General features: G+C 46.5%; 1 protein-coding gene across 3 annotated transcripts; it reads right to left on the bottom strand.

Moving 5' to 3' along the window:
• Positions 1 to 1,294: 1,294 nt before the first annotated feature.
• On the bottom strand, positions 1,295 to 21,257 carry LOC108047964 (homeotic protein distal-less). Of its 3 annotated transcripts, XM_017128403.2 has the most exons (7): positions 20,549 to 21,257; positions 18,557 to 18,732; positions 16,166 to 16,359; positions 2,535 to 2,676; positions 2,355 to 2,459; positions 2,072 to 2,288; positions 1,295 to 1,930 (listed from the first exon to the last, which is right to left on the bottom strand). In XM_017128403.2, exons 1-7 carry the CDS (start codon positions 20,677 to 20,679, stop codon positions 1,912 to 1,914), a joined length of 984 nt encoding a protein of 327 aa, XP_016983892.1. In that variant the 5' UTR covers positions 20,680 to 21,257; the 3' UTR covers positions 1,295 to 1,911. The 3 variants fall into 3 exon arrangements, with proteins under 3 accessions (XP_016983892.1, XP_044317252.1, XP_016983891.1); XM_044461317.1 differs by having other exon boundaries at positions 2,355 to 2,676; XM_017128402.1 differs by lacking the exon at positions 1,295 to 1,930 and having other exon boundaries at positions 2,068 to 2,288; positions 2,355 to 2,676.
• Positions 21,258 to 26,395: the final 5,138 nt, after the last annotated feature.

Genomic DNA, 26,395 nt, shown 5'->3' with positions numbered 1-26,395 from the left:
TGCGGCTAATTAATTGGCTGCAAATGAAACACTTAAGCGGCTGAAATCGAGGCGTGTAAATCAGTGTTTTCCTCACTCGGCAGGCATATAGCACAGAGCTCTCCATCCCTCGAAAACGATGTCGCTTCAAGGACATAATGGAACCATTCATTGAGCCTGTAAAAGCCCGCCCGACTCAAGCATATCCTGTTGCGTTCTTTCATGATTAATGGAACAGATTTTCCAGCTTCCTTCCGCCCTCCACACAGATACACTCTGCGGCGCACGCAGAGACACAGTTGCCACTTAACTTTTTCAAGTGTAATGCATTAATGTGCCGCCGTGCCGCGGCATCCTTCCCCGCACCCCTCCTCCGCACTCCTGAAAGGACAGCCAATGTCCCTGGAAGTGGCCCTCTACCGAACACAATGCGGGTTTTATGTTTAAATTTTTTGTATTTTTTATTGGACTTTTCTCGCTTTTTTCTTTGTTGATTTGATTTAAAAATTACATTAGTTACTAAAAATTAAATGGTTTCGGGATCGGGAAGGGGAGGGGAGTCGCTAGGCTTCTTCTGTGATTTTGTGTTGCCATTTTCTAGATTAAAACTAATTAATTAAATGCTAGCACATAATGTTTTGTCGCTTTCGCCTTCTTGTTTATGCATTTTTTGTAAATTTGATTTTGCTTGAATTTAATCATGTGTTTAATGTTACTGTTTACATTGCAATCGCGCACTCAGACACACATTCACGCACTCACTCGCACTTTAGTTGTTAAGCTATCAATTATTTCCTTTTGCTCTTGCTGTGGTTAAATTAAACTAGAGTGAAACACACGCACTAATTACCGCTTAAACTAGATTATGTTAATCCATAACTACAGCTACAGCAAGCTCAGCAGCGAGTCGAAATTCGAGTCTGGATTAGCCTGGGTTTCGTTCGTTAAAATGGGGCTTCCCTTGCCGTTCGATGCACCTTCTGCCAGAGGACTCTAAGTTAAAAGGCGGTCTATACAAAATTTACACTTCAAGCAATTAATTCCCTTGTCATAGAGGCCAACAAGTGGTGGATAAAATTATATTGCACAATAAAAGAACGAAAGTATTCTCTCTGGAAGGTGGGCTTCTCTTGTTTAGGTGCAAAGAAACATACAAAATAAATGGAAACATATTACAAGAATTAAGAGGATTGTTCCTTTTGCATTTGAGATCTGATTTTACTGATTTCTGTTGCTTGTTCTTTTGCTTTTTGACTTTTCTACTCAAAAACAAAACACTCGAAAGAAACTCTTAAGATCAACAGCTGATTTTTCATTTTGTTTGATTTCATTTATTTATGATGTACTTTTTACGTTTTTATACTTTGTTGTTGCTCACTACATATAGTTTACGTTCATATAGATAGATTTATACATAGTTAATTCGCTAAATTAAACAAAATTAAAGGACACGTTTCATACTCTCTCCTTGCTTCTGTGATTGAGGAATGTTTTCTGTTTTAAGTATTTTTTTGTTTTTTCTTTTGTTTTCTTTTTGTCTTGCATTTGTGTTTGTGTTCTTAGCTAGACTACACTTTAGAACGACTTTATTCACGCTGGTAAACATATTTATATTACGTTTAAAATGTACAAAACTTTACTCTTAACTTGCCAGATTTCTTGCCTTCTTTCTCGACATTGTCATGGATATTTTACAGGTTGCTATCATGGTTTATTGGCTAAGATATTGTGTGCTGCACGGCCCCGCCCCCGCCCACGCCCCCCGAAGGCCCCTCCGGCGAGGTCCTGCCGCTGGAGGAGATGCTGGGCCTCCGCCTGCTGCTCCAGCTGCAGCTGGTGCAGCCCCAGCTCGGGGCAGGAGTGCTGGTAGAGGGACTGGTGCTGCTGCTGGTGCTGCGTCCAGGCAGCCGAGGGCAGCTGGTTCGGATGCTGTTAGACCGCCGGCCAAACACTGTGGGTGGAAAGGGGGGAAATCGTGAGAAGTGTTGTGGGTGTTGGGTGGCCAAGGTCGGAGGAAAGCGAGCCCAGGAGCTGCTTCACCGCTCACAACCAGACTGAGATAGCAGGGGCACAACGGGGTCTGGGTACTCACGTCACTAGTGATGGATTCGTCTCGGGCTGATACCAGTACTGGGGCACGTAGCCACCCATCTGGGGCGGCGGGTTGTGGTGGTGCGTCTGCGGATGGAGCGCTGCCGCGGGATGAGGTGGCTGAGGCGTCATTTGGGGCGGCGGCTTGTGGTCGATCCAGTGCGGCTTCTGGTCCCACGGCGCTTGCGTTGGCGGACTGAGGCCCGTTGGTGGGAATTCTGTGGGCAAAAGGGCGGCGGATGAAGTGGATTCGAGGCGCGGGACCAGCGGGCGGGCAAACTCACCAGGTGAAAGCTCGGACACGGGTGTACTCGATGGCGTTGGACTGTGTCCGGGAGGTAGATAATGTGAGGGTGAGCCGCTGTTCGAGCCACCGCCGTTATTACCGCCTGTGGGGTTGACAAAATCAAGTAATCCGTCAGTTCCCGATGTCCCACTAAGGTAGCTCCCGTCCCCAAACTCACCACTGTGCATTTGATTGGGACTGTGCTGGCCGGGATTGGGTCCTCCGCCGCCCAGGGGCATGCCGCTGTTGGTGCCTGGACCCTGGGCCGCCTTCATCATCTTTTTGTACTTGGACCGCCGGTTCTGGAACCAGATTTTCACCTGCAAGCAAAGGTTGGATTCAATTAGCGTGGGAATTGGCCGCTACAAACTACAACTGCCAATCGGCTAATGCGATTCGACAGCATCCTTAATCGGGGCAGAACCCCACTAACAGATTCATTTACAGCTAGAGATACAGATACTAACGCCGGCTGCTTTTCAAACCGCTTTTCAGTTGAAATTAAGAGTGAGCGCTCGTGAAAAGCGGCTGGCAGGAAAATGGCTCTATAAACTATGGATTTTGGCAGCGTGCGACACATATTCATGTCTTAATCGCGCTGCAGCCCGAGATGTGTTTCATCAGTTGCGAAACCCGTATCTTTGGAGCAATTGAAGCGACGGCAGCCGAAAAGTATCTCGCAGATACTTTCAGTTTTCATTTTTGAGGGGTACTGGCACTCCAAGCCCCAGCTGCTGGTAGAACTAATTGTGCGCTGAGCTGTGAGTTGTGAGTTGTGAGCTGGCGGAGCACTTCACTTTTGAAAGCCTCGCAGCTGAAGCTCCACCGGATCCGAATCCGAATCCGAGTACGAATGCGAATCTGAGTCTGACTCAGACCGAGTATAAATATAGATACGAGCAGTAACAGCGCGTATCTAATGCTGCTTACCAGTATCTGCGCCTGCAATCTTGCACGTTGACTCTGCCATGGCGTCCACGTTGAGCCAACATTGTGTGTTTTATGCACATGTACTCGGCGTTATATCTAGATACTCGCTAGATACTGCTCTATGTTATAAACTTGCCCGGCCAGACTTGCTCAAGGTCGTTCTTCGCGGTTGGCTGGACTTTTGTAGCGCCGCTCGAGCTCGCTTTTTGTGTTTGGCGAATTTCACTGACTTGCGTTTTGGCTTTTCGGTTTTTTGCCCATAAAAACAGCTGGAGGAGACTCGGCTTTTATGTGCATTCCACCCATCGATTTCAATTAGCCGATAGCTACCCGAATTGACTGTCTGGCCTGAGCTAATCGCGCCCCAATCCCAATCCATTGCCGGATCATTGACATTGGCGGCCCCGAACTACGGTAGCCGAAATCCACAGGCACATTTTCATTTCCATTTCATTTTAGTGCTCAATCATGCGCGAATCGTTATGTCAGTCCACAGATCGCCTCACTTGGAGATACCTTTTAGGCTGCCGAGAGTTCAGCTGTTGCTGTATTGGTTTTCCGAACCAAAGAAGAGACTGGGAAAGGAACTGTCCTAGGAAACACATTATTTCCCACCATACACAGCGCTGTACATCGTGTACACAGATATATTTAGATGTTACGCAAGGCAGGTCAAGCGAGAAATCTGCGCTCAATGATAAAACACTGTCGAGGTCTCAAATAAATAGTCACTCTTTTGGAAACATTTAATCAAACACTTTTCTATGTCATTTGCCAAGTCACAAAGCCAAGCAAGTGTCAAAACTAATGGCCAGCAGCCTCTCAATTGTCAGCTTTAGAGTTAGCCAGCGAATGTATTATATATGTTTATGCAAACAAAATAAATGCCCAAACGAGATAAGCGAAATATCAACTCAACAAGTTCCCCTTTGCGAAGACGACGACAAAAAGTTTGCATGAGAGTAAAAGTGTATTTCGGTCGGATCCGACGGACAGACTGTCAAATGTCAATCAGCCTTATGCCGTTCCCCACTCTCCGAATTTGTACCACTTTCGCATGGACAAATATGGCAAAAACGGCAAGAAATTAGCATGTCACTGTGTCAACTCCAAGCAACCACAACAGATCGAAGCTGTCTGCCCGGCATTATCCTTTTAACCCACTTCGAGCGCTGGTCAGATGGTCGGTCTGCAGCAGCAACACTTGCTTGATCACTTCCGCAATATGTCACTTGCCATATAATTTATGCAGTCAAACGCAGAATTGATGGCTAGCCAAGAGTCTGGCCGAGGCAGAGGCAGATTACAGATGGGTTTTATGACGACGGCCAGGCGCTTCTTCCCGACCAAGTGGCGAAGTGGAGCTGCCAGGGAGGAGCGCGGAGTGGACTCGGATCTGGCTTTCTAATTGCGAGCACTTGCCGTTCGAGCGATAAAACCCAGCCACAGAGAGACACGGCGCGAGGGGGAGGTGGGGACACTTGCGTGCCCCGGTATCTGGTAACTGGTTCCGTGGGGCATTGCCAAATGTGTCCCGGGCCCCAGACAGACTCTAATTCACTTGACAGTTGAGCATTTAAAACGTGGGAAAAGATAAGCCAATCCGCAGTAACGCCAATCCAAGCCAATCCGTCGATTGATTTGTGTGGGAGCCCTGGCCGAAAGGTTTTCCGCTTTCCGCGGAAACGCTTCACGTCATCGCCGTTTTTCGTATGTATTTTCCCTGATAAATCATGGCGCAACGAGCTGACCGCCCCTTGCCAAGTCATAAACCAGAGGAGCAGCCCTCCTCCTGACCCTACACCCAAAAACTTACGGCTTTATTAGCCGCGCAAGCTGGGAGATGTGCTAAGTAAATAGCGAAGACGGCTCGGACACGGATGCCTTGGCTTAATGACACCGACACCGCCCCGAAAACGGGCCATGGGATAGAGTCCGATGCTCTCCAGTGGGAGGTGGGCACTGCGAACTGAAATTTATGTCCTCTTCTGCTTGTGGTTTAAGGCATATAGGAGACTTCAAAAAAATATTTTAAAAACATTTAGCTGCAATTTAAATGTAAAATATAAATTATAGTTTAAAGAAGGGTATATCCGATTTTTCTCTGGGTCTGTAGCTAGTATCCCCTGTCTACAAATATCGAGCTCCAATCTGATAGGGTATCTGAGCTTCTTGCTTTGGCGTCTGGATGTTGCAAATGCATTTCCACCTCGACCCGCCAACGATGTCTGACTAAAAAGCAACAAAAATGTTTATGGCTTTTTCCCGCCATCGGCAGCAACAACAAAAGGAGCAACAACAACAATCGGCAACAGCAGCAGCAACAACAAATGGCGAGGCATGAAATGGTCTCAGTTTTGTTGCCACAAATTTATGGCTACCAAACGGAGTTTTCCCCTCATTGTTCTCAGCTTGTTGCTTGTTATGTTCGCTGATGTTGCTGCCGCTTTGGTTTTCATTCATAAATTCCATGCAACAAGATTTTAGCATTTTTGCAGCACATTTTTGGTGCGAGAAATTTCAATTTGCTGGCCAAAGCGGTTAACATGAAAAACACTTTTCGGCGGCTTCTTTCGGCGGTGGCTTTGAATTACGGCCCGGACCGGGGGCATTGTCTTAGCCGTTGATTAATGGCCGCAGGCGATTACCCGCTTGGCCGATTATCGATTTCCGATCGGCGTTTGCAGGCGCCAAATGTGGCGGAACTCGTGATCTGCTCCTAATTTGATGGCCTAAACGGGCCATTACGCATACGCCCTGTGGGTCGCGGCAGCAGAGGATCGGCCAGATCACTTTCGATTGATTTTCGGCTCCAACCGGCTGCCCACTTTTATGGCCAACAACTTTCCTTTGAGCCGCGGCAGCAGCAGCACGCGCCAGCTGAGCAAACGGTTTTAATCGCGCTGCAATCGCCTCCAAAACGCGTGCAACCCGCAATTTTTAATTTATGCACAAGACTAAAATCGTAAAAAAAAACACAGAAACCATAAAAATTTAAATAGGCGATAGAGAGGGAGAGGCCGAGAGAGAAAGAGGGGCAGGTAAACTTTTGAGCTGCTGCGCGAAATAAAATTTTGATTTATGATCTTGTCGCTGAAGTTGTTCGTCAACAGCCGGCGACGGCAAGTAGCGTGTTTGTTGTTGTTGGCCGGAGCTGCTGAAGCTGCTGTACAAGTTTGTTGGCGCAACAAGTGCTTTCGGCCAGTATAACTCACTCGGCGTCGGTCGGTCAGTCAGTCATTCATAAAAGCAGCGGCCGCGTGGCACTTTTGATTTTGTTGCCGTTGCTGATGCTGTTTCTGTTGTGTTCGCTGTGTCTTTATTTTTGTAAGCCCATGTTCATGCCTGATTTTTATCTCCGAACAGTAAAAAGCGAAAAAGTAAAAGCCAACAAAAACGCATTTAATATATATTTCTCAGTGGCCGAAACGATAGCGAATGCGCGATTGGGAGCGATTGTTGTTGCGGCAGCGACAACAGCAACTATTGCGTGTGCTGAAGGCAACCAGTTGGGATGGGCCCACCCCCGAGCGCAGCAGCAGAAGATACTGCCCCATCCTCCTTCTGCCGCGGAACCATCAGCATATTTCTTCCACCGCTTCTTGGCCCGAACCCCGCGCTCCTCCCCGCCCCCCTACTACATGCTCTTTTGACTGCCATGGTTGACGGATTACGCAACTTGCCGGCCGTAGCATTTTCATTTTATTATTGTTATTATAAACTCTCCGCATTGTCGGTGGCGTTTTTCATTGTGCTTGGAAAATTTGTACATTGCATGCGATTGTTTGTTGTTATACGCTCCGCGGCAGCAACAACAACAACAGCAGCTCAACAAAAAATTTGTTTATAATTTTGAATGCAGCGAGCAGCAGCGGCAGCAACAACAACCGCCGCTAGGCAGGCAATGACTTCGAAACATATACAACAATGCCATGTCGTGGCAAAAAAATGAAAAAAAAAAACGCTACAAAAAGTTTTCTTTTGAAAAGGTTTTTGTGTTTCCCGTGTGTCGGACCTGCCCTAGAGTCAAGTGTCACGCACACTCCGTGCTCCATGCTCCATGCTCCATGCTCCATGCTCTGTACTCCATGCCCGGTCGCAGCCTCAGCTTTCAGCTCATTAAAGCCAACGCCGCATGCTAAAGCCAGTTCAAGTTCGCTGCCTAAGTCTTTCGTTCTTGTTAGCAAGGAGAGGGCAGAAAGAGATGGCGATATCGATGGATGGACAGAGCAAACAGAAACCTTCGCCGTTGCGAAGACGTGCAACCAAAGTGATTTCCAAATAAAATCGTTGCGGGCTGTTTTGGGCAACGCCTTCCCGAAAAAAAACGAAAACCGAAAGCCGAAAACCGAAAACAGTAGAAAGGAAAGCGGCAGCAACAGAGTTTCAACAAAAAACGCTCCAAGGCTTCAAGGCCAACAACGCAACAACGCCTTGAATCCGCTTCGCAGTTCCAGCCGCAGCAGCTCTGGAGCTCTGTAGCTCGGACCCCAATCCCCGGCTCCAAGATCGCTGCCAGCAAATGAACGCGAGTTAACACCGGCCGATCCGGTCCGGTCCAGACCCCAGATGCGATGCCGCCAAGCAAATTGAAAGCAAATCGATGCCACGTTCAAAGTTGAAACACGTGGCCGCACTGCAGCAACTCTTGACCCCTTGGCAACTTGTGAACTTGTGGCAGCTCGTTGGGGCAGCTACTGTGGCTGTGGTGCAGACAAATTAATTTCCTATTAATTCTCCGCTCGTTCCCCAGCGCTCCTGCCGCATTTCAAAGTTCAGTGGGCCTCAGTGGGGCTCATTGGGCATTGGGATGCAAAGTATGCGGTCGGCTGACCATTTTTGGGTCACCGCCAGTGCGCTTTTCCCCCGGGGCCAGCCCATGTTGTCCCAGCTATGCCATTGATCTTTATCAATGGAGCCGGAGAAGGAGCTGGAGCTGGTGATGGAGCTGGATAGAGTCGCCAGTGCCAGTGCCAATGCCATGAATGAAGCTCTCGCCGATCTCGACTAGATTCATTAATTTATGCATATATAGGCAGTGCGGTGCGTAAAAAGTGAATGAGATGAGCGAAACCTGAAGACTGGCGACTGACGACTGAAGCCAGAGGAGCTCCTTCCCAGTTATGAGCTCCGCCGGCGGTGGCAAGAGTCTGCTTAATAAACAATAAATATGCAATTAAGCAAGGCTGCAAGAGCTGCTTATATAAGACGTCCCCTCCGCGTTCTATAGCCACTCTAACAGCAATTAACTCCGACTTGGAGTGGACTGGAACGGAGCCATCGGCGATCGTGGAGGCTGCTGCTAATGAGAAACGCGCGCGACGAGTGGAACAATTTTTATAGACGGCTTTATATATATAAATAAAGATATTGATCTAATTTCTATATAGCCATGATTGCTCAATCGCCGGACACAGCATTTCACCAGCTCTCCGACCAGCTTTCGACCCGAACTCCGTTCAAAATCATATTAATTATGTGGTTAGGCGAGCCTCTTTGGTGACGGGCTGCCTTGGCTGCGATTCTGGCTAAATCGAGCGACAAGTGCAGCCGCATGCCAACTGCCAAAGTTAGCCGCTTCCAAGGACAAATCGAGCATTATACTAACTCAATTAGTGCTTAGCTGGCTGGAGAGAAATGCCTGGGTTGCCATTTCGAGACCCGGCGTTCAGAGAATCGATTAACGATCAGAGACTGGGAATCAGCTGGGCTGGATCTGAATCTGGAGCTGGATCTGGATGGGTTGGTTGAATAGATTGATGGCTGTATGGCTGGATGGCTGGATGACGCTCATCCGGCCTAAAGCGATTGCCAATCGGTTTCCGAATCGGACTTCTTGCCTCGACCGCCTCGCATTGTGCAACAAAGTGCTGTTGTCAAATCCGGAAACTGTTCCCATGTTCGCTGCGAATACGAATGCGAACGCGAATGCGAACCATTGAAAGCAAAACAACTGCTGATCGCTGAAAAACGCCCCAAAGCAACGTTCAAAGCGGTTCTGACTGACTGGCATGCAATGCGAATGAGAACTTTGCTTTTTTGATTCACCTGCAAAGCCTTGAAATTTTGTAATTCTAATTCGCCGCTGAAACACTGACTCAGTTCAGCTTTTGTAATCCATCAGCCGCAGCCGCAGCAGCAGCGGCAGAATTATGATGAAAAAAATCATCGGCAGCAGCACACTGTTCGACTGAGTCGCAGCTGACGTACAAAAATTGTTCAACAATAAATCGGCGGCAGCATTTGATCAGCAATTGTCAAGGTGAGATTCTAAGCAGATACAAAAACAATAACAGCAATCATGACGACGTCGACGGACAACAACAACAAGTGCAGTTCCAAGCAGTCGCCCAAGGGGCGGAAAGAGGGGCGTGTTCGAAAATAAGTTTATACATACTATGGCATATAGTATATGTACCGCTTTTTTAGCCAGTCTCGCTTACTCAGTCAACTTTCTGCCAGTCGAAAACGTTTTTACAGTCACCGCAAAATGTTAGTCATGTCTAATTTAGTTTTTGGGCATGTAGCAAGTGACAGTGGAGATAATTTGGCACTATGTTTAGTTAAGTCATTAACTCTTCGAGCTGGAAGGGGAGTTTGGTCGCCTCCAGTGACTAACTTTTTGGCCAAGCTCGAAAGATTTCCGTACAGCTGCAGTCGAGGGGTTTCCCCGAGACTTGTTTGGTATTAATGCGATTCTTCTGAAATAAGAATAAAAAAAATCATCTATCTATCTAAACATATTCAATCAAGCTAGACTTCGCACTGGACCCGAACAATAGACGGACGTAGAATGTTCCGAGAAGTGGGGGAGTCCCGTTGGAGCTTGGGAAAGGAAACTCCCCCAGTGGGTGCACTTTCAATTGCCCAGCCATCAAGCTCAATTAGATGGCCCAATTATGAGCACTGTCCAAGCAGCCGTGGCCATCCCAGCAAAGTGCATTCGAAGGAAGGCATTTTCCGCACGGCTAACCAGATTCCGGAGCGAAATTAAATGAGGAGACAGTCTGACCCCTCGACGGGGCAGAAATCATTTTTGTGGTCAGATCCATCGGCCAGATAATGACAAACAAAACTAGGGGGAAAAACGTTAACAAAAAAGTGTGGCGGCTAATTGTGCAATTTATATAAGCGCATTCTTTTCACTGGGTTTGTTTTTGTTCGGTCGGGGCTTGTAATTTAAATATTGTTCGTTGGTGTCTCTCTGTTTTTTTGAGTCGGCAAAATGAAATCATGGTCAACTGACTATTATTTGTCGCTTACACACAGTTTTCCTATGCATTTTCACAGCGAGATCATGATAGTGCTGGCAACAACAAAAGAGTGGAAAAAAGAGCCGAGAGTTAACCAAGCGTTAAAAGTTTGTTGTCTCGCTATTGTTGCCGTTTGGGGGGAAAACCTCCAAGGAAAATTCAAGCCAACTTGATTTCCGATCTCCCACCAGTCGCAGTCAGTCGCTCACCCCATTGAATCTGTAGGAAAATCCCGCTTTAATTGGTGTCAGAGTACAAGGCTCGTGTGTTGTCGGTTGTCGTGGGATGGATGGATGGGTGGATGGGTGGATGGTTGGGTGGACGGGGATCAGGACACTCGATTCCGGCTAATTGGCATCCCGTTTACAAGGCCAAACAAGTGCAGAAGGGTTGCGGGTCGCCCGGCCTCGTTCGACTTAGTTCGATATCTGCAAATTTGAGAACCAATTAAAATATGAAACCGCTCCGGCTGGCTGTCTGCACAAGAGCCACCCACTGGAGCGGACTATCTGCGCAGCCACATCTCCTGCGCGGCCAAAACCAGTCGGGCCGCAGCCTCCGAGTCTCGGCAATAAAATAATAATTATTATTATTATCGCATCGGAGAAATCTGCCAACCAGGGGCATCCTTGGCTCCGTATCTGGCCGAGGCTTGTTTACCTTTGCGCGGTGTGTCAACAAATGAGACCGTAATTAGCCCAGCCCGCCTCACTCGTATTGTTGGCCAATATCCAGATAGCCAGATAGCCATAGTATGTCCGGCACTCCAGCTATGCGCAATAGTCGTAAAACTTTATTTATTTGAATACTCTCACTTGAGCAGGCCAATAACAGGCCTTGCCCCCTCGGCCCCCCTCTCTGAATTTTGTAATTTCCTGAGCGTTGCGTACGATTTTGATCGAAGCACTGACGGATGGGGCAGCAACTGGAGCCGGAGCCAGTTTGAGCATTTTGAAAGCTGCCAATGTTGTGAATGAAACGCGAAACTTGCTTTCGGCACGGGGACCTCCAGCTGGGTGGAAAGCTAATGTAGATGCGGCTGATGAGCCGATGCTAATGGCCAGAGGAAGCCGTAAATGCTGGCCAGGGAATCATGGCAGGATATCTATTATCCAGGCTTTTATTGCCCAATTTCTTAGTTGTGACACGAGGATCATCATCATAATCATTCATCATTCATCCTTTCATCGTATTGCTTTAAGTTTCTTCTGTATTTTGGCACGAGACTAATGTAAGGAATCATTTCAGCTCGGCCTCCGACTTTCAGTGAGCTCGGATCATCTTTTTTGGCACGCTTTGTGGGTCAATTTGTGTTTCGGATCTCTACCTGCCACAGTGAATTATGTCAACTGCAATCGAGATTGCACAAGCCGCACGTAAGCACTCATCGCAGATACATCCATCGCCGTTCGGGTCTCCGCATGCGTCCGTTTGGCTCTTGACTGGCGTTAGATTGAGCTCTCTTCAAAATGCAAATGCGGTCAGCGGAGAAAGACGGATAGATGCGGAGAAAGGGGCGGGCAGAGGGAGGGAGATGGAGAACCGCTGGTGAGAAATTGAGAAACGGGCCCGTTTGCCTGACTCTGCTCCATCTCTCGCTCGGCCGAGCCATGCATCATTGTTAATGGCAACTTGTTTGTTGTCGTATGTCGTGGTCGTGGTCGTGGTGTTGCTGCTGTCGTATTGCTGATGTTGCTGCTGCTACTGGGCTGTGCTGTAGTAGTACCAGCATCAGCATTGATCAAACTTAATTCAAAGTTCCTGTTACGCGAGCGGTGGTGCAAAATTTTCGAAATATTGAGGCAGGGAATCATGGTGTTGCTGGTGGGTCGCCGCCGATGTTGCTGCATTATGCGTGCGATTAAGACGCGAGCTGGCTGCTTAGTTACATCGTATTATGTGCCATAATTTAATTGACATTGCTCGCGTAAATCAGGCAATCACCGAACTGATATACGATGTGTTGCTGTTGTTGCTGTTGTAGCTGCTGCTGCGACGCTGACCGCAGCATAAACGAACGTGAGCTGAGCATTTAAATGCGGTCAGCCAGTTTTTCATTTTTTCTCGCTTAGCCGTTGATACTAACTAGACACTTGTATTATTTAAATCAAGTTGTGCTAGTTTTTTTCTTAATACAATAAAAACGCGCGCATTTTTTGCCACTGCCGTCGTCTGCTGTGTGTATTATTTGATGTGGAAATTAATTTAATTTCGTTACAAGTATTTTGTTTGGCCTGGAATTCCAGCGAAGTATCATTTTGGGTTTCTCCGCGGAGTCCATGACCTTTGCGCAATACCAGAGCATTGGCCACGTCTCACGTTAGGGGTGGAGCAGCAGACTTATCGCAGCTCGGAGCTTGGAGCTTGGAGCTCTGGAGAGAAGCCCCAGTCGAGCGAAGGTGTGCACCGTGGGCGATGCGTCTGCGTCGTCATCAGACCAAGTCTGCTCTGCGTGCAGCGGAGATTCGCGGAGCCACAGACACAGCCACAGCAACAGCACCAGCAGCAGCCCAAAACACACTCAAACACTCCACACACCGCACACACACAACACACACACTCACGCGGGCGGACTCATAAAGCAGGCGTTGTTGATTTTTGAAGACAGGCCCGGGCAGAACCGCAGACCCACGGAAAAAAGTTAGTAGCTTAAGGGTCCATCATGAATAAACAATGTTAAGTAATTCAGATAAATTAAAAAGTAAATTTCATTAATTTTGAGAAGGAGGTAAGTTAAACTTAGTCATGTAAAATTTATTTTCTAACATCCACTAAATATACTAGTATCCCGTGCGAAACTAACAGCTCTACCAACATTTTTTCCTTGGCTTAGCCTCAGTTTCTTCGATCTTTTGCTCCCACAAGCGCCGTTTTGGCAGTTCGTCTGCGAAATCCTTTGTTTTCAGCCAGCGTGGCCTCCTACAAAAAATTCGTGGCTTTTGTGGCTGTCTCCCTTCTTGAGAGCCTCGGCGGAGGAACCAGATCAAAATGCGCCGATATGAGCTCATAAACACGCAGTTTAAAAGTATTTTTTATTATTTTATTTCATTTTGGCTTGACGGGGTTTTTGTTCGTTTTTCGGGAATAAAGATCAGAGCCGCGAAGCCTGTTGAAAGGGGTTCGCACGGACTGTACATACACTTTCGTCTGGCGCTGTCAGCTGGTTCTTGGCTTTTCGGGCATCGAAAACTTTCGGCAATCCACTTGAGCGTTCTATGTAATTATTCAATTAGTCGGGGTGCAAAAAGCGAGCGCGACCGGGAGAAACAGTAGCCGAGATTTGCTCTAATTGAAACTTAATTATTTTCCGAATGCTAGTACATACGGGCCATGTGCTGTGTGTCTGGGCTGCGAGCTCTGGGCCCGGGCTCATTAACAGTCACCGGATGCACTTTCAAATCGAGCGAACAGCAAGTGGCCGAGTGAAAGATGCAACTGGCAAACGAGTTTTTGCTGCTGAAGACCCAGCAGCAGTAGCAGTGGCTAAAAAATCATAATAAAATTACCATAATTATAAAAAAAAGCTGTAAAACAGCTAGCAGTATGCCACAGTTTTTTGCGGTAGTGCCGAAGTGTTCTCGTACTGCGGCTTAATGCATTCGCGTTGCAAGAGTGGAGAGTGAAGAGTGGAGAGTGGCTGCTGCTGGCCGGCAGGTGTTAGATCGGACAAGTTGCTGTCAGCTCTCCAAGACTTCAAGACACAAATACCGAATTGTATAACACGCCCCAAAAAAAACACAAAATAACCCCCACCGCCCCCTGGCTAAAAGCTGAAGGCCATTAAGCTGGCTTGGTGTTTGTGCAACGTATAAATCTTGGGGCAAGCACAATGGTTTGTTTGCACGTCCCAAACATTGGCGTGCACCGGGGACTAGCCTCTGTCCAGCGGACCAGGCCGAGACCAGGTCCTGAACCTGGCCAAATCAATAAAAAACTTCCGTTGCTCAAACGGCGAGGGCGGTTTTAATTAACACGCGGCCCAAGTTTTCCGCGCGGAAAGCGAAAGCGGCCAAGACCTGCGAGTACACCCCAAAGTGCAGTCATAAATTCAGGCTTTTGGCCAACTGTTTAACCCCTTGAAGGCCTGCGGCGTCGGAGAACCGAGATAGACCAAATTGATTGTATCGCCGGGGGCGCAGGGGCGTGGCTATTTGCTTAGCTGCCTCGATTGACAGCTGCCACAGTCGCGACTTTGGGAAATCAGGGTCCCTCTGCCGATTCTGCTGGGTGACTAACAATGGGACTGGTTTTGGCTTCGGCCCAGGAGAATTTATTACACAGCCGCCGTGTGGCACGCCCGTTCTAGAACCCATCCCCGTTCTCCTGGCCTCCTGCCCTGCCCCGCGGATATTCAAATATGTATCTTGATAAACAACTTGCGGTGGAGCAACACCCACGCCACCAATACGAAGCCAGGCACGGCACAAACACACACTCGCAGCGCAGGGTCTTCAACTTGTTTTACAAGTTTTTCTTTACAACATTATTGCGGCTCTCCCTCTCGCAGTTTCGGTTTCTGTTTCTGTTTCTGCCGCTGCCTCCGTCGTCGAGCTCATGAACTTTCGTGGCACACTAATTCAATTAGGAAGCCCACGCCCACTATCAATAAATTTCTCAAAACACGAGACTCATTCACGGCTCTGTTTTGCAAATGCTGCTGGTCGCGGCTCATCTGGAAAACCATTAAATAGAGCAGTGGCAACTAGACGAGCTGGGCATCGAGTACGAGTACTTGACTTGGGTGGGTGTTGCCAGTGACAATGCCGTGCCCCCGCCTCGGGAAACCTCCCTGCCCGTGGGCAGCAGCGCGTGCATTGGCGGTGGAAAAAAAAACCGAACAGCAACTGAAAAACTTTTCACAAAATTGACATTGACACACGTGGAGGAACAGCAAAAAGAACATTACAATATTGCACATACGCCCGAGTGGCGTGTTGTCAAGTGAGAGGGTCACAGGCGTAGGAGGTTGTTCGCGTTGTTGCTATTGTTACGACTCCGCGGCCGTTGTCTTCGCTCGTTTGTCAGTCAACATTAGAGACATGTCAACAATTCAATTGGGAAAATGCTAACCAACCGCAGGAAATGGCCCAAAGGATCCCTGGCGGGGTTAAATAGGTTGTGTGAGGGGAAGAACGGTAGGGGAATTCTCCCCTCATGGACATTGCGCAATGAAGATCTTAGTTTTTGATTATTACTATTACGTATAACGTATATAAAAGGCTTTCCTCAAAGTTCATTGATACGTTAATACAGAAGTATCTTATTTGTAATTGATTTAGAAGAATTATTTTAAAGAACAATGATCATAAATTAAAAATTTGTCTGCTTAAGTATTTACTGCTATTGTAGTTTAATGATTTGAATTACGAATCCTTTAAGAGAATAAAAATAATGAATCCATTTTTAACGAACGATTATTATTTTCAACAAAAGTAGGCACTTTAAATAGTGTGATAAACTCTGTCATGTTTACTTAAGATTATACACTTTGTTAAAATCATATGCTTGGCTGGCGATAGCACTCAACTTAAATCAGTAATTTGTCTACTTAGGAACTTAGTGTAGTTTTAGTTAAGCCCCTCACTTCTGGCCCAAATAGAAGTTTAGTCCCAGAAATTGAACTCACCTGCGTTTGCGTGAGGCCCAGACTCGCCGCCAGCTCCGCCCGCTCGGGCAGGGCCAGGTATTGGGTGCGCTGGAAGCGGCGGTTGAGCTGCTGCAGCTGCAGCGAGCTGTAGATGGTGCGGGGCTTGCGCATCTTCTTGCCCTTGCCGTTGACGCGGAGGCCGGAGTCCTCGCATTTGTCCGAGATTGAGAAGTCTGCGGGAGAGGGGAGAGGGAGGGGAAACAATGCGATGAAAGGAGCAGTTGAGACGCTGTAAATGGCGGGCCACTGGCCAATGATGAATTTATAATCAGGCTATGGAATTATGGCCCGAATGGCCCTTTTTTGTGGCCGTGCACCATATGCATATTTATGAGGAAATTCCCGCGGCAGCTGGAATGCATGAAACTGTTACATTTATGGACCTGAATTAATTGCAGCCGCATCGCTTAGAAATCGGGCAGCCAAGCTACCGCTCTACCCAGATATCGATTCGTTAAGTAACTTGTAAATGTCAACGAATTAGCGTTAATTGCTGAAACGAAAGTTCAAAGCACTCCACGACGGAGTTGTCCGCTCGGCTCATAAAACTATGATGATGATCGGCCACCACTCAAGTTCACTGAGCGGCGACTGCAACTGTTGACGTTGCTAATTGTTCGAAAATAACACACGGAGTCACCAAACAAACTATTATTAAATGCCAAATATGGCCACAGGTGTGTGAATATGTATCTGTAAATATATATATATCTGTATTCTGTATCTGCCATCCGAGTGTTGGTGTCGCCTGTTTTTTTTTGGCGCCCGAGCAGGCAGCACGTGCTGCACACTCTTAATGACAAAATGGCAAGTCGCAGAGCGACAGAGATGGCGGCACTCGCTGTCACCTCGACCACCCAGTGGCCCATTAGTCAGCCGACTCCTGGCCAGTCGCCATTCGGCCATTTCACCCGGCCATTGCCACACATTCGCCCATCAAAGAATGGTGTAATTAATTACGCCAAACGAAAGACTAATTACTGCCATTATAGCCAGAAACAACTGGGCAGCCATCTGGGGATTCCTTCTAACGATCAGCTGCTTTGCAGATCTCTTAGCCAGGTCTAAACTGCACGCGTTTCAAGAGCAAGTGCACCAAGGTTAATTGGCCCACGTTGCGTATGAGTGACGAAAGTCAAAGACAGCAAATCGAGGCTGAATGAAGCGTTGGCGTTGCCGTCCGTTGTCGTTGCCGTGCTGCTGCTGTGTCTACAATGGATAAAATGAATTGCTTTTCACTCACCGAAAAGCGAAACTGCTCAACCAAAACGCATCGAAATAGCAACAAAATTGTTGAACAAAATACGAGAGACAGCCGCATTAGCAGCAACAACGAATTGTCACAGTCAAGCGCGCAATTATGCCAGAGACTGGGAAAAAATGTACCAAAAAACATAAAGAACACACAAAACGGAGAGATGTAAAAATAAATAAAATGGGAAAATTGCACGTACGTGGATGAGCAACAAAGAGCCTTCCCACAGCTTCAATAGAATACATTTTATGAAAAGAAAAAGTACCTTAAATGTTAACAAAGTTTTAAATAAGACGCAAAGATTAACCTAATACTTTATAGAAGTCTAAGTAAAAAGTTAAGTTGTATTGAAGCCATAAGAGTATAAGAGATTCCTGTAAATTCACATATTTACTTTATTAAAAAAATATAGTTGTTTAAATGATATTCTAAAAGCAACTTAAATGAGGTTCAGTTTTTTCATTACCAAAGGCGCGGTAAAAAATAATTATTATATGAAGTGAAGACAACCTTTAAACACCAAAGTGTAGTTTCATGTGAATAAATATGTAAACCTAATGAAGTGCTAACCGAATATTTTATAAGTTGTCTAATAAAAAGACAACTAACTACTTGACGGAAGGTGCCGTAAAAGTAAAATGTGATAACGACGTTTTAAAACATAAAAATCTTGCAGAACATAAAAACAGAGTTGATGGCTAAATAAACGGATTACCTCAAAGAAAATTAAGTTATGTTTTTTTACGTGGTTTATTGATTTTTAAGTAAAACTGATTGTCAAGTAATTCCATAGCCGATTGAAGCTCAATAAAAGTGAAAAACACTGAAATCATTAGGGGTCGGTGAAGCCAGCTCAATTGAGACAAGTCAAACTTGAAGTCAACGGGCAAACAAAAGCTGCGAAAGATGACAACAATGGCACTCCACGATCGTTGAGCTCTCGAGTTCAAGTGTCGCCAAAAAATAGACAAGGAAGCTGCCAAAGAGATCTTCGAGCTTCGAACAAAAGCCCCGCTCTGTGGCCCCAATCGAAGTGCGCAGATCTCTGGGGCAGTGGGAATAGGAATTGGAATAGGAAATGGAGAAGGAGAAGGACTACGAGTAGGACTACTTACCATCCTTCGGTGGACTGGCGCAGGGCGGGGCGTAGCTGCCCAGGTGGTAGCCGGAGTAGGAGTTCTGGTGCATGGGCGGGAACGGGTAGCCGAGGGCACTGCGCGGACTCGGGAAGCCGGAGTCCTGGCCGCCCTGCGGTCCGAAATGCTGATAGGTGCTCCGAATGCCGCCGTACCTGGAATGCCGCAAATGCACGGAAAATAATCAATACGGGGCTCTGCTGTAGTGGAAATAGAGTACGCGGGCTGTGAATGAATCGTGCCGGGGGACACAACTTTTCCTCCTTGCGTGTTTTGTCTACACTTTTCACTATTCACTATTAAATTCAAACGTCGCCGCCGACGAACTAGCGGCCAGAAAAATATCAAAAAGTGAGCCCAAATGTTTCATGTTTAATGCAAAAAGCGTCGAAACGAAAACTTTTTCTCTCACAACAAAAAATTAAGCTGGCGCAGAGGCAGGAAACTTTTGCCATGACTTCATTTACACAAACCAGAACCTAAACCGAAACCAAAACCCAACCAGGGCCCGAACTTGATGCGGCTTAATATATCAAAGAAAAATCAATACATATGTCAGAGTTTCTCTGTTTTAGTTTCGGTTTCGGCTGTAGTTCCGTTTGTAGTCCCGCTCGCTTGCGGTAAATATTTTGTTAACACTTTGCGGGCGAAACAGTTGAGCAAGTTCCCATGCATTATGTTCGGGCCCAGTCCTAACGAATTGCATGAAATATTCAATGCTCTCCTGGCCCCTGGAACACGGAAACGGAAGCGGGCCAAAGCACCAGAAACCGCAACGGACAGCGGACAACGGACGGCGGACAGCGGATAGCGGACAACATGGCAGCGACTCCAGGGACGAAGAAAAGACGTGGAAAAAGACAACTCCTGAGGGCTGGGCCGGCGCAGCCAAGCATTCCAAGCCCAAGAGCCAACACGCACAAATGACAGGGCAACGGAGCGCGGAGGGGAAACCGCAAAAGCCGAGAATGCAATAAAATATGTATAATGAAAAATCGAATCGTGCGTTGGGAAAACAATTTGCTGCAGCAAACAGTTCGCCAAGTGAGCGGTAACAGTAAATAAGACTGCTGAACCCGACTTCTACCCCCTATGAAATGGACTGTGGCGACGGAACCAGAAACAGAACCCTCCGGATCAGACGCTTTATTTAGCACACGGACCGGGAGTAAACTATACTTAATTGAATTTATTTTTGGCTTCCGTTTGCCGGCCCAGGCACCAGCATGAACTGTAAGCCGGAAAATGCAGCTGAAGTGATTTTCTTAATCAAAAATAATAACGCTAGACCCCAACACGGGATCGATCCCCAAAACGTCGTAGAGTTGGGAAGCTCACGCGAATTTTAATAATGTTAATGAAGTTCGTCGGCTGAGGGTGCATCAATAAAAAAAAAATTCTCTGTGTTCTAGGTAAAACATTTTTTTGATAGAGTACTGATTTTATGAAAATTGAATATAGTTTTATAAAAAGACCATAAATAATTGAATATGCATTTAACCTTGTCTTTAACGTGTTTATAAGTTTCCTAGTATTTTTTTGAAGATTCTAATTGAGTCTCGACTTAATAGTTTTAAGCCAGCTTACTCTGTTTTATATTTTAACAAATAAAGGTTCGTCTCGTAGGACTTCAAATTCAAAGTATTAGTGTCTGTCAGGCTACATTTTTTTGAGCCAAAAATTAAAAAAATCTTTAACTGTTTTTGTATGCAATTAAAAACCTTATTATTTGTAACTTTAAAAAGCTAATCGTATGTCGGTCTTAAGATTTATTAAAAAGATTCGAAATATAGTTTGGGGAACGCCCTGGCAACCAACTCCTTTGTTTCTCAGTCGGGTGTGGCGATTATCCGCAAATCAGTAGGGAAAAGTAAAAGTCTGCCACTGACTGACTCTGCCTTGCAGCACATTCTCCCGGGCACTTTCCGATGTTCCCCCGGTCGGTGGATCAGTCGATCTGGAGACACTCACCCGGCGGCGGCGTGCTGCTGCAGCTCCACGAAGGCGGACTTTCCGGGGATGTTGATGCCGGGCGTGACACTGGCCGCCGTGTTTCCGCCGTCCATGTACTTGGGCGTGTGGGGCGCGTCGGGGGCGTCCATGCCGGACTGGGGGGTGCTGGGAGGCCCCTCGTAGGGGCTCCCTAGGTCCGTGAAGTTAAGCGTGTTGGCGCCTATTGAGGCCACTTTATCAAGAATGTTGGCGGCTTTCTGGGGATGCGCGCGGAAGGGAAGTTTCGCAGCGATCCGATGGCAATGATCAGCTATAGTTTATCGATGGTTTTGGGGGCTGTGTGTGATAGCACGTAGCAGAGTCTTGACTTCAGTTCAGTTCGGTTGTGAATTGGTTTAACTTTCGAGCGCGTAAATCCTTTCTGCTGGCGGGGAGGCACTTTTCTCAGCACTGGCACTCAACTTGTTAGCACTCTCTCGGAATTGCTTTCTCCGCAGCCCGCTATCTCGGCTTTCTTTTATCACTTGGATTTCTGGCTGTGCATATTTTTGTAAAACACGATTCTTAATTCCGTAATTCGGATCAATCAATTCAAATCAAATCAAGTCGAATCACTATCGAGCCGCGACGGATCATTCGGCAATCGACGCAACAACGCAACAGCGCAACGACGGAACAACGACGGCAATTCAGCGGCAACAACAGCGGCGACGACTGCCCACGAACAAAGTGCGTATACGACTAGGTGAGGTTTTCGCGGCGCGGTTGCGCGAGACTTCGACTCGTTGCGCTGTCGCTTTGCCGCTCTGCTGCCCTGCCGCTCTGTGGCTGTAGTGTGCGAGGAGGACGGCTGCCCCTTAGTCGCCATGCATTGGAGCAGGACGGCTGCTGTGGCCCGAACCTCTTGCAGCGACTCTCGCAAAGCGTCGCCAATCGGGTGGTTTGCAACCGGTTTTCTCGGTGGTGTCTCTGTGTGGTGGTGCTGAAACCGCACCAATACCATAAATTTTCCCATTAGAGGGACAGACGGGAGAGGGTGGGTTCTGGGTTCCCTGCTTTTTTTTACCTCTCGTCGACTTTGTCTAGGTCTAGGGCCCGCATTGAGATTGAGGCGTGGCCTGGCGCCCGCTTCCCCATGGATTTTCGGGGGACTTACAGCATTTATATGCAAATACCAGGGGGGCACTGCCCATGGAAAGTGCAAATATTTTGACGTTTTAAATAATGTTGATTAAATGCAAAGGTCTCAATTATTAAATTGATTGTTGAACCTGTAATTTGTCTTCTTCTTTAACCGCTGCTCGTTTCGGGTTTTATTTTTGCCTCAATCGAAACTGTGGCACACGCATTTCGACGGGTAATCAACAGTTGCGGACAACAGACGAATTGAGATAATGATTTGTTTACGTTTTACAATTGCTCGCGGTTGTTTATGTGGGGACTAAAGAAGAGTTCGTGAGCTACTAGGGGTACTATATGGGTATTGAAAGTCTTATATCATTTTATGGAGGGTTTAGCTTTAATTTTCCAATCCTGTACAGAGGTCTTAAAGCCTCCTTGTGGCTTGGCACTAGTGGCGCCACCTAGTGGCCGCATTTGAGAGCGGAAAACCAGTCTAACGGGCCAACCTGCTCACCTGTCAGCCACACACACCCTCGCACTTGCACTTGCACACGTAAACGCATACCCGTGCACCCAGCACGCCCCCTGCTGAGAGCGAAACCTCTCACGCCACGCCCCCTTGAGCGTAACAATGGAGAGCGGAGAGCGCGCGCAGGTCCAATTCAAAATGGCGTCCTTTCAGCAACATAATGTCGCTTTGTGGCTTTGGGCCAAGCGACACAAGCCATTTACTCGAGCGGAGTTTTTCATTCACAAGACAAAGTCGCAGACCGGAGAGAACAGCGGAATTTCCACCTTTTCGAGTCGGAGCGGCGGTAAAGCGGTCGCCCTTCTCCCCCGCCCGCCCCTCGGCGGACGAGGCAGTTGTCACCTGAGAAGGATTTCCGCTAAAAGTGGAAAATATGCATATTCATGAGTCGCAGCGGCGCAATTAACCAGAACCAGAGTGCCACAAAAAACCGAATAAAGTTTATTTATAAAAATAAACTATATATCGAGAATCCGGCGATAATTGTGCGCCTGATCCGACTGAAATGTTAATCCCTCGTCCGGACTGGATTCGATCGGCTCTGCTGCAACTTTCCGTACTGACCTGGCCGGCAGCGCTGCACTAATTTAAGGGGAACGGTTCAAATGCACGTAATTGTTGCAATTACTTAATGAAATATTTATTAAATGCAAATTATGATTAGACCGAGTTCAGCGGCAGCTACTGTTTCTTTTCCCACTAAGGCGCCTCAACTGTGTGTGTGTCTGAACAGGGCAGTGTGTGTACGAGTGCCCCTCTTGGGCCGCGATTAATTGGCCATAAATCAAAATCAAATTACAGCCACACGAGACACGTGCAAATATGTCAAACAAACACGTTTGCAAGTCAATCAGCCGGGCGAATTAATTTATCAACTTGTCGCAGATGAACCCGCGACATAGATAAATCAGATATAGGGTATCGATAATGGTATGGATTATTCAGCTTAAAACAGTGTAATAGCATACCTACTATTAAAATCGTTTATTTTAGTGGCTCTTAGAATTTATTTAGAGGTATTCAAAATGAATGGGTTTTTCGAATAAATACTTTAAATGCTTGCCAACTAATAAAGTGCTTTTAAAAGTGTAATAAAATTATAAGTCACGATTATGGATTCAGTAAACAAGATTATGTATTACATTTTCAGCTCTAAATGTAATGGCTTTTAAATTTATTCAGTTATAGTTGAGTTATGATTTACATAATATATCAAATCAAATATTTTCATAATATCCTTATTTATAAGAGGACAATTATATATCTGAGCCGAAGAAATTTGTACAAGTCTTTAAGTTCTAAGATTCAGATTTATGAATCCCAAATATAAACATCTTTTTATAAGGTTCATTATGTGCCACAACAAATTAGGCTAATGAACAATTATCTCGCCAACTTTCCTGTTGACCTAGTCCTACTTTTTTTTACCCCCAAAACCTGTGACCATCCCCATCTATTGGATTTTCTCATTATTAAAGAGATTACCATAATGCCACTTGATTACATTGAAAGCCATAAGCAAACAGGAAGAAACGCAAGCCTCTAAGCTTTTCCCATTTTGATATCTCACTTGGCCAAGAAATCACTTCCAGAAGCGAGCAAATACGGAAGCCAAATCGAATTTATTACCAAACAACATTAATTCCCAAATTAAAGCCAAGAGCGGGCATTTGGACAAATGAGACGATTAATTTTCGGGCAAGAAAACCCAAGAAGAAGAGCCGGCCAAAGAAAATCAACGGAAAACTGGAAACGAACAGCCAGAACGCCCACGAGTCGGGAAAAGGAATCGAAGGGGAAAGCGCACGGAAACACCCACGAAACTGCAAGCCACGACCAAAGTTCCCGGCCAAATACAATTTATCATTTAAATAATAATGTGCCACAAATGACGGGACGAGTGAACCCTTGTGCGAGCGAAACAGCATAAATCAATCCGAGTCCAGGCCAGAAAGAGACGGCACCCGCCGGCCAGAGAGCTAGCTTCTGGGGGTTGCTGTCGAGCAGTTGGCCGACTCAATGAAATGGAAACTGACTCCGAGCCACATTTGATGGCCCGCTCACTTGACCGTCTCCGCTCCAGCCAAATGAAATGCGAGGCAAGGCGCTCAAATTACATTTTAATGAGTCCGGATCGGGGGTGAGTGGTTTGGTTTGGGGTGCGGGATTCATGGTCCCCGGCTAGCGAAAATCAAACTGCAGGCTGACCTCACCTCGGAAACGGGGAAACCTCACCTGAAAGGAGCGCGGACCATTCGATGCGCCTTTCAACGCCATAAACGAGAGCAGTGGAGCCCCGCGAAGTGCAACGCGGTGGGGGGACGGGGCAGTTTATGAATCTGTTTATGATGTACGAGGAGGCTAATGAAAGCGCCTCAGCAGGCGCCAAATTGGGTCAGGACCGCCTGCGGTTCGCCAGAGCCAGAGCTCCGCTTTTCGAGCCGAATGCGGACCCACATGGAGCCCACTGGGTCTGTGTGTATTGACATTCAATTCGAAATAAATCAGAGTTTACGACTCCAGCAGAGCCAACGACTTCATCGCCCTCTTGAGCCACTTCCACTTCCAGGCGGCTGCCTTCAAAGATCGACGCTGGTGGCTACGTCTCCACGCTCGGCAGTTGGCTCTCATCCTGGCGTTAATTGGCAGCACCGACACTGACGGGGCCAATAAATTTCCAGGCCAACGGCCCAGCTCCTCTGAGTGTTGATGTATTCATTGAATCCTAGGATTTGTGGTTCTTCGCCGGCGAACGAGGCGCGGACCACGCGTGACTCGTTTGGATTTGGTTCCATCTGGCACTGGGACACAAATTCCAACAGCGCCAATTAGCCACCAAAACACAATGGCCGGAAAATGACTGCAGTGGAACTGGTTGGCCGCGCCAGCCAGGAATTTCGATTGAGTTTTCAGTCATTGGAATGGTGATGGCTCCATTGCGCTGAGATTCGTAAAATAGTATTACTTTAATCTATTAAGTCAAGTCAAGTCAATAAATGATGCTTTAAGCATTGGTAATTAAAGTATTAAGACCTTTCAATTCTTCCCTACATTTGAAATCTACTTTGCTTAAAAAACCAAAAATGAACCAAAACAAAAGACTTAAGCAAAAAACTTGATTCACAGGAGATTAAACGCAAGTAATAATTTTTGTTGTTTGTTAATAAAGACAAGAACGGAAACAAAATTCTGCAAGCCGAATTTTAAATACCCTTGCGGACTTTACAAAAATTAAATATTCTATATTTTGATTTTGATGACCCAAAACAATAAAAATAGGTGGATTTTCCGAAAATTTGTTGGTCCTTTTTATGGCAACCATATGATATAGTTGTCTGATTTTTATAATACTATAACCATAATTCTGAAATTGTTAAAACTGCAGCAAGGTTATTTTATTTCCCTTTTTTTTATAAAAATAAAAACTTATTTCTCAAAGTGGCTTAAATTTGGTAAAGTTTTGGACCCTAGAAGTTTAATCAAGGCACATGTCTAGATCGACTCGCCTTGTGATGCTGATCAAGAATAAATATACTTTATATGGTCGGAAATGTGCCCTTCACTGCGTTGGAAATTTTTTACTGACGTATGCTTATGTGGTTGCATATAGAATTTATGGGCGTTGACTATGGGTTATGGGTTAATGCCAACATTTCTGGACCCGCGCTTCTCAACTCATTCGATTAACATTCAAACTTTCGGCTCGTCGAACACCACCCCTGAAATCTCTCCAACTCCCCTTGGGATTCGGCAATTTCACACTTTGGGAACCTTTTAAGCAGCGTCACTCGAAAGGAACAGCCACAGAGCATCAACAAAAACCCCAAAAACATCAAAAAACTTAACACCGAACAAAAATGAAATGAAATGTTTGGAAATTTGAAAATAATTGTTGACACTTTATTATTGTTGTGGCGGTGCCAGTTGTTGTTGTAGTTGTCCCAGCCACGTAACAAGTGTCTGCCCCCGCCCCCGCCCCGCAGGTGCCCTTTACCCTAAGCCTACCCCTCCCCTTATACCTCTTGGCTGCACATGCGCAGGCCCGAAAAACTTCCGGCACAACAACAAGAGGTGCAGTATGTAAATGGGAAAAATTTAGTTGTGTCACATTAAAAAGCAATTATCACCTTAAATTAACCGGCGGAGTCGGAGTCGCGTACATTGCCATCGAAATATTCAAATTGCTCGACTCGACATTTTTTCTAATGACTTTC

Source organism: Drosophila rhopaloa, unplaced genomic scaffold, assembly GCF_018152115.1.
Source record: "Drosophila rhopaloa isolate 14029-0021.01 unplaced genomic scaffold, ASM1815211v1 contig_115, whole genome shotgun sequence".
NCBI lineage: Eukaryota > Metazoa > Arthropoda > Insecta > Diptera > Drosophilidae > Drosophila > Drosophila rhopaloa.
This window is presented reverse-complemented; position numbering and strand designations above follow the sequence as displayed.

Coding starts and splice junctions, on each gene's coding strand:
- LOC108047964 (XM_044461317.1), bottom strand. CDS start 20,679: ATGGACGCCCCCGACGCGCCCCACACGCCCAAGTACATGGACGGCGGA. Junction 16,360..18,556: donor CGCCAGTCCACCGAAGGATG/GTAAGTAGTCCT, acceptor CCTCTCCCGCAG/ACTTCTCAATCTCGGACAAA. Junction 2,289..2,354: donor CGTGTCCGAGCTTTCACCTG/GTGAGTTTGCCC, acceptor TTTTGCCCACAG/AATTCCCACCAACGGGCCTC.